Source organism: Amblyomma maculatum, chromosome 6 (assembly GCF_055883805.1).
Source record: "Amblyomma maculatum isolate TAMU_Amacu chromosome 6, ASM5588380v1, whole genome shotgun sequence".
In the NCBI taxonomy this organism is placed as follows: Eukaryota; Metazoa; Arthropoda; class Arachnida; order Ixodida; family Ixodidae; genus Amblyomma; species Amblyomma maculatum.
This window is the reverse complement of record NC_139349.1, coordinates 39,337,214-39,351,068: the sequence shown is the minus strand read 5'-3', so window position 1 is coordinate 39,351,068 and position 13,855 is coordinate 39,337,214. Positions and strand designations below refer to the sequence as shown.

Genomic DNA, 13,855 nt, shown 5'->3' with positions numbered 1-13,855 from the left:
CACTGTGCCGGAGTACCCGGGTTCGAACCCGACCTCGGCGGCTGCGTTTCGATGGAGGCGAAACGAAGAGGCGTCCGTGTGCTGTGCGATGTCAGCGCACGTTAAAGATCCCGAGGTGGTTGAAATTACCCCGTAGCCCTCCACTACGGCTCCTCTTTCTATCTTTCCACTTTCACTCCCATCTTCCTCCCTTCCCTTACGGCGCGGTTGCGGTGTCCACAGAACACAAGTGAGACAGTTACCGTGCCTTTCCCTTCCTATAAATAAATCAGTTTTTTTATTTATAGGAAGGGAAAGGCGCGGTAACTGTATCACTTGTTTCTTGTGGACACCTCAACCGCACCGCAAGGGAAGGGAGGAAGGTGGGAGTGAAAGTGGAAAGAGAGAAAGAGGAGCCGTAGTGGAGGGCTACGAAGTCATTTCGGCCACCTGATGATAGGCGCGTTGCTTAGCCAACCGCTCTTGATCTGTTTCCTCGGCACGGCGGCGCCGGCGTTTGCGCGTAGCACGTCGCTCCAGCGACGCCTTGTACAACTCCTCAGACATGATTAAGCGGAGCGCGCCTGCGGCGCCCAGTTTATCCTCTCCACGGCCGGTCTCGAGGGAAAGCGCGCGCTCTTTCTTACGGCCTTCTCAATCGCCGCGGGAACAATGGGAACGTTTCTCCTTCAGTTACGCTCTCCGCCGCCGCAAGAGGCGCGACCTGCTCACTGTTCGCTCCGCGTCTGCTTCAGCGGCGGCGGGTGGCTTTTGCCTGGTTTCGAGCTGTCGCTCGCGAATTCCGTGATGAGTGCAGCCCCGAAATGAAAGAACACAGAAGGTAGATGCTGCAGCGGCATGTCGTCAACGTACTACACACGTGAACGGAGTCTTTATATAAAAAAACACTGTCGCTCAGCAAACGTTCGATAAGCGTATGACATACATTGCTGCATGGCAGCAACTTTTGTCCATTTTAGTATGAATTTTTCCCAAGCCTGTACAAGAATAGGAATAAAAAAAAACCTGAATGAGCAGTGATCACATCGAAGCTTCTGCAAGGCTAACATGACAGCATCTCGTCCGTAACAGCAAAACCGTCTTTCAGCGCTAGATGCGAAACCATCAATGTAGCACCGAAGATGAAAATAATTTCATAAAAATGTAATGCAAATTGCAAAATGCTTTCATGATATAAATTATTAGTATAACAGTCAAAGTAAACGTTGTAGGGTTGAGTTTTAAATGTTACTATAATTCATATATTAGCAAATGTGTTGTATTATAAACATCACTTTAATTTGGCAAATAAATATTGTTTTAATGAAAGTTTTACATGATATTAAGCTTATGAAAACAATCAAAAATAGTTTGATATTCATGACACCCCTTGTGCTGGAAGTGGTAAAAAAGAAGCCAATAAATGACGCAGGTGATACTCGATGCAGTGGCTTACAAATGAATTCACCTGCTATATAAGAAAGTATGCAAGAAACTTCTTAAGCGTTAAAGAATGACACTCACTGAAGACACATTTCAAGCCATATAGCGACCCTATTGAGGCTCTCTTTGGGAAAGTAAGGCTAATATGTGGAAGGGAACGACATTTGATGCGAATGCCGTAACAGCTAGCGGCACCTGACTTCATTGTAAGACGGGCGTTTCACCTGAGAGAAAAATCAAGGCACCTCGCGTCGATGCCAAAAAAAAAAAAAAAAAAATCATTTCTGCTGTGCCGCAATCAGTAACCTAGACCCTGAAGGAAGTGACATCTCCTGCCATCCCATTACCCACTGTCACATATTCCGGTTTACCTTTACGTCGCCAGATATACCGTTAAGTTAATCAACTTCGGGTGTGACGCTTGCGCTATTCCTGAAATAAGCAAAAGAAGCAGTCCCATGTGCATTCTTCTACGAGGACAATATTCTAGTGGTCTGCATTATCCGAAACCAGAGCTTGTTGTCCTATTGGACAAGTTTTATTTATTTTTTTTTTAAAGCTGACGTGCACCTACTACACACAAATGTTCTCGAAGTACTTAAGATTCTGATTCAATTAGCACTTGAGAATTCACCACTGATTTGCCCGGAAGCAATTGAGAACCGCCATGGTATAATTAAGGTCCGCTTCTTTGATATTTGAAAAATTTCTCAGAATCCTTCTTGGCAATTAATTATCCTAAGAAAGTGACAGACAGGGACGAGATGCCAATTCCTATGTGCGCAAGCCGTGCAGGAAGATATTGAGACTGAATTTTCTAGCCGCAGGTCGCATTTTGATGAATTGATAACTTTGAAGGACCATTTTTTTAGTGTTTGCCAATCTTTTAAATTATGTATAACTGTTCGTGCTCATTTCCATTATTAAAAGTTTTTTTATCTATGCATTAAACAGACTACGTACGTCTGTCATACATGTGCGTTTCGCGAGACTACATATGCATCTTCGGTCTTTCAACTAACTGATATGTTTTCAACGAAGCTAGAACAGCCCACTCCACCAGATAACTGAAATTTTAACTATATACGCAAATTTTTGTTGCTTACTCTGAATCTGAGACGCGCCATGAATTTTCGCCGGTCCTCTTTTGCTGTGAACGAAAACGGCAGCGGTTGACAAAATCTCCACCATCAGTTTGCCATGCACTTGCGTCAGGTCGCCCTACATGCACCTATTTACAGCTTTCAAAGGCACACTGCATAGCCTGGCACATTTATTTTGCTACAAAATTTAGGGGCAAAAAGTGTTGAGGTAAGTGTACCCGAAGCTTCATATTCGACCGTGCGCGGCCGCCCTGACGAAGGCGCGCGCGCGCGGATTGACTATTTTATTCCTCGTACAAGGTAAATGCTAGACGCTGAATGCGGCGTCTGTATAAACGATAAGGGGTGAAATGTCAGGACCTGCGGGTTGCAACTGATGCGGGCGGAGCGAAGAGCGAGCGCTCGTTTCCCTTGCGCGTGAGCGGCGGTAGCAGAGGCGCAGCAGTGGGGCGGTGGCGACCCCACCGAGACGCGGCGGGCGGTAGAAACAGAAGCGCGCACTCCTTCCTCCATGCGAGACCGGCCATACCCTCTTTAGTGGATGGATGGCTTTAGTGGATGGATGGATGGAATATAGGAGCGTCCCCTTTGAAACGGGGTGGTAGCAGTAGCTATCATGCTCATTTTTCTCCATATATCTTAATTATTGATTTAGAATGGTTAACTAAACCATCATTCTATTTATTAAATTTTGCTCCTACATTACTAACATTATGTCACTTCTCTGCTTTTAAGCCACCAATCTTCCAGCCGTTTTTTGCTAGTTTCCACCCCCAGTTTATTCACCCAGCCACTGTTATCTCTAAACCCCAGAGCTTCAGGAACAGTGATTGCGCCTGCATAAACTTCCGGATGGATACCATTGCATTCGAGTATAATATGGTCAATTGTTTCACTGGAGTTTCCACATACAGCACATGCGTCATCTCCATCGTTAAACTTCTTTTTGTAGCTGCGTGTTCTAAGGCACCCTGATCTAGCTTCAAAAAGTAGGGCACTGCCTCTTGAGTTATCAAAGAAATCTTCCTTCCTGATCTGCATTTTCCACTTTCGGTATAACTCCACACTCTGTTTTTTTTTTCCATCGAATTTATCCAATTTTTACATTCAGTGTTTTTCATCTGTTGCTTAATGCTCTTTATTTCTCCGCTCTTGTTACTAGTATACTTACTAGTTAGTTTCCTAGTTCTTTTCCTCCATTGTGAGTCAACGCTTTTAGGTACAGGTATTTAAATACCTTAGCTGCCCATCTGTTACTGTCCAATTTCCTCAGGCGTTCCTCATATAATATTTTACTCTGAGCTTCCCGTACTTCGAAAGATGCCCAGCCCATATCTCCCTGTACCGCCTCATTTGTAGTTTTGCCGTGGGCACCTAGTGCTAATCGTCCAACGGATCTCTGATTTGTTTATAATGTCGACTGTACCTCTGATTTTAGGCACAAAACCGCATTTCCGAAAGTAAGTCCGGGCACCATAATTCCTTTCCAAATACCCCTCAATACCTCATTCCTATTGTATCCCCACAATGCCTTATGCTTCATTATCCCGGCATTCCTTCGCCCTTTGGCCTTAAGTGATTGCTCATGCTTTCCAATGTATGCCAATCCTTCGTTTACCCATACCCCCAAATATTTATATTCTGCTACTCTAGGTATTTCAAGGCCTTGTATTTTAAGACCCTGATCAGTTGAGCCGTTGAAAATCATCAGCCCCGACTTAACTGCGCTGAAACTGAAGCCTAGAGCGTCCCCTTCGTCTCCGCAATACTTAACTAGAGTTTGCAATTCTTCCAGACTCTCAGCTAGCAGCACAATATCGTCTGCATACATCAAACCGGGGAGGCGCTGCTCTACCGCCTTTCCACCTAATCTATATGACAGGTTAAAACCTAGGTTACTGTCTTGTATCCTCCGTTCCAGGTTTATCATATAAAGCATGAACAGCACCGGTGATAGAGGACATCCTTGTCTTAATCCTTTGCATACTTTGACATCCTCCGTACTTCTTATCCCTTCCCACGTAATTTCTACTTTGTTATCTCGGTATATTTCCTGTAGGAACTCTATTATCTCATAACCGATACCTTCTTCTTTCAATATGTTCCACAGGAGTTCCCTGCTTACGTTGTCGTACGCCCCGTTTATGTCCAGGAAGGCCAAATACAAAGGTCTATTTTCCACTCTAGATATTTCGATGCATTGGGTAAGCACGAACAGGCTATAGTCTAAGCGCCTACCATTTCTAAAGCCGTGCTGAAGTTCTCCGAGTATCTTGTTACTTTCAACCCATGCTTGCACCTTTAATTTCACCGCCTGCATGGCTAACCTGTACATTACAGATGTTATGGTAATCGGCCTGTAGGATTTTATGTGCATCCTTTCTCCTTTCCCTTTATAAATCAAATTCATTTTACTCTGCCGCCAGCTGTCCGGAATTTGCTTATTCGTTATGACTGTTTCCAAAGCTTTTAACAACGTTTCCTTACTTTTTGGACCGAGTTCATTAATCAGCCTGATCGGAATTCCATCTATTCCTGTAGATGTGTTTTTAGGAATATTTTTTTCTGCCTTTTTCCAGTTTAGATTGGTCAGTTCTAAGGTGCTTTGTATTCTGCTACCTTGTGTTGCTTCCTGATTTGCGGAGATTACCCTATCGTCGCTCTTAAATGACTCGGCTATAACTGATGTAATGTAGTTCACTGCGTTGTCTCCCTTTAAACAATTTCCCTCGTTATCTTGAATCCGATCTTGCTTTCTTTGATTCTTCTTCCCTAGCCAGCTTATATGGTTCCAGAATTTTCTTGCTCCGCCTCTAGAGGCATCGTGTATATCAGCCATCCAGCGATCGGTGGACTGTCTCCTCTTCTAGCGAGCGCCCTCACGCGGCGGACCGAGGAGGCCGTCACGTGTTAGCCGCCGCGCCCAGCGAAGGAACAACTACGGCTGAAGAGACGATCGAGTTGGGGCCCCTGCTCTTCTCTGGTCGTGACGTCACGAAGCGAAGGAACGACCTCCACCGACGGCAGAAAAGTGCAAGCAATATTGCTTTCGCAATAAAACTTCATCATTGAAATAAAAGGTTGGCTTTCTCTATGAGGTAAGGGTTGGGAAGGCGGTCAGCACGTGCCTTCGAGACCAGGCGACAGCACGTGCCCAGGCGACACTGATCCATGCCACGGCTCGGGATTGAATTCTCGTCGCTGGACTTTACTTTATTCCGCGTGTCAAGACTTCAAGAGCATGAGTTCCCTGGGAGGTAGATGGGCCCAACAGTCCTAAATTATATGGTTTAATGATGCGACTTAACCGCAGAAGCGACAGGTCGTGCTAATTTCTTAATGAAGAAAGTTGGAAAATATCAATAATAATAATAATAATAATAATAATAATAATAATAATAATAGTAATAATAATAATAATAATAATAATAATAATAATAATAATAATAATAATAATAATAATAATAATAATAATAATTGGTTCACAGGAAGGGAAAGGCGCAGTATCTGTCACACTTGCTCTGTGGACACCTGAACCGCGCCGTAAGGGAAGGGAGGAAGATGGGAGTGAAAGTGGAAAGAGAGAAAGAGGAGCCGTAGTGGAGGGCTACGGAGTAATTTCGACCACCTGGGGATCTTTAACGTGCGCTGACATCGCACAGCACACGACGCCTCTTCGTTTCGCCTCCATCGAAACGCAGCCGCCGAGGTCGGGTTCGAACCTGGGTACTCCGGCACGCGCCGTAAGGGAAGAGATGAAGGTGGCAGTGAAAGTGGAAAGAGAGAAAAGGGAGCCGTAGTGGAGGGCTACGGAGTAATATCGACCAATGAATGATGTATGTCATTTTGATATTTTCTCAACACCCCAGCTGTTGCTCTCTGGAGAGTGAGCTGTGTGGTGGAGGGACGTATGTTATTCTCCCGAGCCTGTAGTGTGTGGTGTAAACTTGTGTAATCGTGATACGAGGTGAACGGCTCTCCTAAGGGCTCCAGGTCGGAGGCGACGTCCACAGTTCTGCCGGTTAATTTCTACCCGAGCGCGTATGAGTGGTATGTCTTGTTGCCTGGCTCCCCGCGTGCGCTGGCACCCAAGTGAGGTTGATTTCTCTTATTGTTCGGTTGTGTCAAGGTTGAGGAATATCTTTCGAGCAGTACTGGAGATTCTTCCTTTGATATAATTATATACCGTGCATGCCTAGAGTCGCTCACAACGGTAGTGGTTCTGATATGATCTTCGTCTCGAGAAGCAAACACGCAGACAAGAACTAAGAAACGGTTCCATCAAAAAACGAAGTAGCACGTGCCGTACACAGACGCTTTGCTGCTGATTGAGTGCAGAGGCTTTGTCGACTACGTTTCTATGTGGACGCATTGCGTGTACATATATAGCAAACAAATCTACGTGACTCCGAAAAAGATACCTCGTACTGACAAAATATACGTTGCAGTGTCATATATGCGCGGTATACGAGGTCATCTGTCACTTCGAGCAGCATCAAAACTGGTTTTGGTTTTGATGAAATACCTTAAAATACATGCTTTCGTGTTTGGGCAGTAACAATCGATCGACTCTATGCTACCTCAAGATCTTACAAGTTTGGTGCCCTATAGTTTTTCACAACTTTAACCAACTTTAACGTATAAGCAACACTGCAGTTTCTCTATTTGTACCTCACGTTAGCTACCCTACTCACCCGCCACGAAGAGCATTGTGGTGAATTATAAAGAAAAGGAAAGTTCGGAAATTAAGAACCACGCTGCCAGTGTAATTAAAACATCAAGTTGATCCAAAAAGGAAGGAATTCGGCGCATAACTCTACAATACGAGCCAATATCATTGAAAATAAAACGTGACGATACGAACAGATATTAACAGAGTAATACTAGAACAGTAATAGAACCAGTATAACGGTGAACAACACAAATGCACACAGAGGCGCTTTTAGAACTTATTCACGATGAGAAAAATAGATTATGGCATTTGCTGACCAAATCACAGTTTTTTTTTTTTTCAGCATAAAAGTAGAGGACGCATTTTCGCGGTGTACTGTGTCTGTGGAATGGTGCTAAGCCCGTTGCTAAACATAAATAGCAACGTGGATTGCACAAAAAAAAAAGAAAAAAAAAAACTGTACATAGGTTAAAATTGAATTTTTTCCTCCGCACAGTTTCGGTTTCAACTGCTGAGTGACGGCTTTGATGTCAACGACGCAATGATGTCATGTGATGCGTACAATTGCTGCTTTGTTCATTTTAATTCGCACCAACTAATGCAATCGCCCTAAATGTTGACAACAAAATAATTATCAAGCATAGATTGCATTGCAGTTTTTGCATGTCTCACGTGATATCAGTGCTGCTTATTACATCATAACAATTTTTTTAGGCTGGGCGGCTGGAACTAAAATTGAAACTGTCACCTAGCGCCTTCCGCTTTTCCAAAGAAGCGACCATCAAAAATTCTGGTGTCTATACTCCTCAGTACTTTAGTGCGCCCGTACGCTAACACTATTTCTCCGTCAGTGTTCTGCGCATGTTCACAAAGCATGCAATAACTAGAATAATTAAAAAAAAACACACAGAATAGACGCGATAGCGTGCGATAGTTTGCTTCTACTTTTTTAGCTACGACTGACTACGATGAAATGACTCAGCACATTTACTAGATTGCCTACGACGCGATGACTAATACCTTTCAGTTTTTTAATTATGACGGACTATGACGCAAATACACGACAAATTCTTCATTGTTTTATTTTGGTATCTTTTTATTTATACATTTCATTCATTTTATTTATCTTTAGTTATTGGTAAATAAATAATAAATCAAGCTGAGCTAAGGTGACGGCTTTCCCTCCGAACGAGCTGCAAACGCTTCGTGTAAAGCTATAATATTGTAGTAACATCGCTGTAACATGTAATGTCTCCGTAACGTTTTTTTATGCAACTTCGCCATGCATGACCGTCCTAATAAGGGTTGCTTCAGTTCTTCCACAGTGCATTTCATATCATTGCAACTCTCAGTCACAGTGATGGGAATTATAGCTACCGAAAGCGTTCAACAAGATAAAATTATGTCGTGAAAGGCTGAACTCTGTGAAGTGATATCTGCCAGAAAAAGATGATTAATGAGTCTCTCAGAGAGATTCATAAATGACTATGAAATGTTTGCATTCTGTAGAGCAACTACTACTGAGCGCTCGTACGGCGTATTAGTCATCAGATGTAAAGAGATAATTTATGACTGATTTTTTTCAAATTGCCAAGCGGCAAAAAATAACAATAGCACTACCCCGTTAATGGCTCGCATTTGCCGGCTTCCTCTTGCGTATCTTCGTCCGCGTACATGCCGTTTGCTGTTCGATTAATTACTGTTATTTTAATTTGTGCCGCTATTATTCCACACGTACTCATTAACTCGCTGTCGTAAGCTAGCTACTAGATCAAATCAAATACACCCGAAATAGGTAAAAAGCCAGCCGCACTAAGGAGTTTTTCGCCACCATGGTTCATGGAGGCGAAAAACTCCTGACGGAGCTGTCATGGAGGCGAAAATTTGACCCGTTTGACCCAGTGTGGACAATTTGTGGGAAATACAACCTACTAAGGGAAAAAAAGAAATTTACTTTCAATCCACTGAAAATGTGGGAAATTTCTGGTGTTGCTTGAAACTGCTGTTACATATATTTTTCCTGAGGAATATGTGTAGAGGGACAGTGAAAACGCTGAGCTGACTTTTGGTAAGCAGAATTTCGGCCCAACTTCACTTTCCTGCCTGGATTTGATTGCGAAGTCAATAGATAACGCGCGAGACACCGCACAATTACGCCCAGAGGGTGGCATGTCGGGTTCACTTTTAGGAAGGCCAGACCGGGACTTTATTTTCTCATAGTCATGTGTGTGATATCTTTTTACGTACGCACTGATTCCAGGGACGAATTCAGATACATTCCGAACAACTTTCTGTGGCATGGGAACTGTACGCAGCTTAGCAGCGAGTGCAGTTGCTTGGAACACTCCTGTTTTTGAAGGCTTGGACAACGCGACATGGAAAGCACGTTCGTCACTAGTATACTCACTTCCTGCATTGATAGAGTGTAGTGGGGAAGTAACTAGTGATGCAGCGCAACGGCACAAGACCAGAGGAAGAAAGGGACAAACACAGCGCTGCGTTTGTCCCTTTCTTCCTCTGGCCTTGTGCCGTTGCGCTGCTTCACTAGATATGTCAGACCAACTCGCCCACCAGTTCTTATTATGGGGAAGTAAGTCTACTTCGCGACACTGCACATAAGCAGCTTGTTACTTGTAATATTCAGTTTTGCATTTTGATTTTGCTGCTTTTCTAACGGTAGGTGGCGGATTTTGCAATCACCTGTTTCAAAGAAGTAATCCCAACAGCTGGCCTTGAGAAACGACCATTCGGTTTTCACTCGGGTCGACTCAGAACCGCAAAAAACGACTTAGGTTGGCACAAAGTAGACAAATTTTATTTCCCGTGCTCGACTTCCCGGTGGTCGAGGACGAAGCGCTTGTCGAGCCAGTTCTCTACGTCCCGGTAGAAGTACGTGGTCCAGCGGATGTGCTCGCGCGCGCTGTGGATCATGCGCAGCACCTTCTCTTCCTCGCTGGGTAACACGTCCCGGGTGCGCTCGTAGATAGAGTGCAGCTGCGCAAGAGGGAGCCGCCTTAGCATCCGGATTCATAAGTCCCTTGCGCTGATGAGGACCGCGGCACCATCATCGTCATCACCAGCCGCATTACTTTTATGGCAAGAAATGTGTGTTTCTTCACGTGATCGTTAGTTACATCTAAACGACCACCACGGTCTGCCAAATCGGATGTTTTCTATTCTAAGCTGCTCTGACTCCTGGCGTATATATTGTTCAAGTTATTTTCCTTTTGGGTGGGTGAATTACAGGCCTGTCCTCACTTCAAATAATTATTTTTCGACAGCTCCAGATATCGGACACATTGGGACATTATACATTTTCTTTAGGAGCCATCGGTGAGCAGCTGTTACACTGGAGTGTGTGCTTGCCGGAATGCAATCAACGCGTTCTCATTCTCCATGCAATTTCTTATAGCTCCTTTGTGTGGTCACAAGGTAAATGTATCTCCACTTTTTTGCAGTGCCTCATCATCTATGTTACAAATTGTTCAGAGCAGGTGTGGTTCAACATCTACATTTTTCGATATCCTTTCAGCCTTAATGCCCGCTGCGTCTAATGGCAGAATCGACGGCAGACGGATTCTGCGCTGATTAAGCGAAATAGCAACTACAAACGAATAAAAATAAAAGTTGGACATGAGTTTATACCTTATTTGCTAAAATGGCCATAATGTGCGATTGGTTGAAGCGGTTTACGTGTTAGGGGGATACGGTTATATCACCTGTTAATATGGATTGTTTTTCATGTGACTGATCACGATGGGGCGCAAAAAAATATAAAAACTTTTGCTTCGTTTTCCTACAGAAAATTTCTCGTAGGGTGGGGGACAAACGTTGTGTGTGCAGGTCACTAGACAGCTTTTTGTTCACATCGGCCAGCCTACAGACATGGGGAAGGTCACGATAGCAATAGCCAAAACCTGAAAATCATGCTGATTTTAATGAGTTTGCTGCAAGTGCAGATGTTGTGCTTCAAAGTTTTTCAATGTACATGGCACTAATCAAGTACTTAACAGGGCTGATTTGGACAAGGTGGTATTTCGAAGTAAAAATTATGAAGGAATGTGCAGCACAAGCAAAGAATATGATTTAAGCTAATAATCAGATGTATTTTTGTCAAACTCTTTGGCAAGCCTCGAAAATGATTTCCAGGTATGCCGTCCAGCCACCACGAAGCAAACCTGAGAACGTTGCAACAATTCGACGCATCGCGGGGAACGTTACATTCAACCGTAATTGATAGCTTAAAGCGGCTGACTTATACGGAGCAGAAACCGCAACATTTTCGCGACCCACCTTCTCTAACTCACTCTCGTGCCGTATATTGTCTACGATGGTCTGCAGGATGGAGTCGAATAATCCTTGTAGCGTGCCGTACCTGCGAGCAGGGTTAACCGCGAAGAAAGAGAACTCGAGTGAGAGCCCATTTTCTGCAATAGAATTGTCATGTCTGAAACCGGCATGGTAAGATATACATTCTGAAAACGACCGAGTTCTTCCATCAACCATCCAGCTAGCTCCATACTCTAGGCGAAAGTAAACCTCCAGGTGCCACCTATTTTTTAAATCTCTAAAAATTCTTATTCTACCTCCTCGTTCCACTGTAACCACACTCTGGGTCCGTCCGCTCTTATCATACTGTCCTTCCAGGCTAGACCACGTTCTTCCATGGTTCTGGATAATAGTTCCCATGACATCCCTACAAGTTGAGCTAGCTTACGCTATTACCATAGCCTCTTTCCATGGTAAACGACCTCCTTCTGGTTCTCGTGACAGCCATCTACTCCTGTAGATTTCTCCGCTACCGCTATACCAGCCCTCATCCACTGTAATTACCCTGCGGATAGATCGCAAAGTAACTACTCTTCCATTAGGCGCCTTCCAATGCTCTCTCGGCCTCCGTCTTATATACTCCGGTATAGCTCCTGAATCAGTCACCTTCCGGTCGCGACTGTTATCGCCACAACATCTGGAATAACCTTTTCCTCCGTCTTTCATGCATGGCAACTCCCCACCAGGCGGTCCCCATGGTAACCAAGTGGCTTTCGTCACAGCCACCGAACGGTTGCTCACTATTACGCTGCGAAGCGCTGGAAAGAAATTCTTGGCCTGGTTAGTGGTGTTAGTACGGTTTGGCTTGCCATGTGGTCATGGCTAACTAGTTACGTGTAACAGCGATTTACTTGACCTCGGCTAAAAGTTCCCGTGGAAATGAGCATAGAAGCTGCCGCTGTAAACAAATCGGGGAGGAGAAAATGTCAGTCAGTATTAAAAACCCCAGGCAGTTGAAATTTCTGGAGCCCTCCACTATAACATCTCTCATATCCCGAGACGCTTTGGGGCGTTCAATCCGATAAATTTAAGCATAAACATTATCCGGAAGACCAGGAGAAATAGGTGTAACGTCGCGCTTTAACCAAGCCGCTAAAGCATGGCGGCGTAGTTTTGGTGCACGCAGCTGCCAACTTCGCAGGCGTTGGCAACCAGCCAGTGCACGGCAATGTCCCTTGACAACTAAACCACCTGCCACAGTAATGGCTGACTTTTTGCCCACAGCGCCGACAACACGGCCGCCAAATTTTCTTAAGAGTGGAGCCTTTAGCGCTATACCGTCAAAACAGATGGTCAAATGTTGTTACTATCACTGGAGCCTTTTGCTGGAATGAATCGTACCGGCTCGCCAACGCGTTACACTATAGTTGTGACTATACCGGTTAAACATGGCGCCTTGGTGGCTGGTCATGAAGCGAATGACGCTCTTGCTTCCCGACACACTGGTACTTGAGATGGCGTTCAGCAGGTTGGCTGCCTTCTGCGTCGTCTCCACGCCGGAATTTTTGTTAACTAGCTGAAGAAGCAGTCTGTAATGAAGAATACAGGCATGCTGTTGTAGACAAGGACACGTGAACACGTGCTAGGCGCCATAATTTGTGACTCCTTTGTCAAACCCGAACTGAGTGGTTTCGTAGTTTCATAAGAGTATACTTGCAGCAATAAACATTAAAAAGCTATGAAAAGTAGCCTTCTGACTGACTCATTTCTTGAGTGATTGTCAGATTTTACAGACCCGCGGTTGTGGACAGTCAAACTAACCTTTATTTAATTTATTGAAAGCCTGCATAGCGAAAAACAAAGGGAACAAGGGTTGAGGAGAGCCTGTTGAGGAAATAGGTCCTCTTGTTCAAAAGTTGGTCAGTAGACTGATCCCCTCCTCTCTTCCCCTCAACCATTGCTCAGTTAGCTATGTGCGGAAAAAAATCTACCTTACTACCCTCTATCTAGCGGGACAGTGTGCATATTCCACTGATTGACGCAGCCCCTGACCATTCATTCATTCATTCATTCATTCATTCATTCATTCATTCATTCATTCATTCATTCATTCATTCATTCATTCATTCATTGCCAACAGTCGCATACCTCTCAAGTAGCTTGAGATTTGTAGTGCAGGAGAGCGCCTTCAACAGCACCACGCGTTCTTGGGTGTTGGCTGAGATGTCGTAGTGCTTCCACAAGAAGTTGAAGTCGTCCTCGTTGCCATGTTTGATGGCCTGGCAGAATACGATTGGCCGGTACGAGTACGGAACCCTGCGGAAAGTGTTATAGCCGACGGTTTTATGCATTGCGAAAGATTAAGCAACCCTCAAATCGCTCGTTTCTT

General features: G+C 44.4%; 1 protein-coding gene across 1 annotated transcript in view; it reads right to left on the bottom strand.

The window, feature by feature from the left end:
* Window positions 1-10,011: 10,011 nt before the first annotated feature.
* The window catches only part of LOC146185586 (aminopeptidase N-like), a 28,769-nt gene continuing 24,925 nt past the window's right edge, over window positions 10,012-13,855 (bottom strand). Inside the window, exons 19-22 of the mRNA XM_084607870.1 lie at window positions 13,615-13,782; window positions 12,906-13,055; window positions 11,491-11,572; window positions 10,012-10,191 (exon numbers count right to left, since the gene is read on the bottom strand). Of these exons, the coding sequence (XP_084463996.1) occupies window positions 10,012-10,191; window positions 11,491-11,572; window positions 12,906-13,055; window positions 13,615-13,782 (580 nt within the window). The remainder of the gene's footprint in view (window positions 10,192-11,490; window positions 11,573-12,905; window positions 13,056-13,614; window positions 13,783-13,855) is intronic.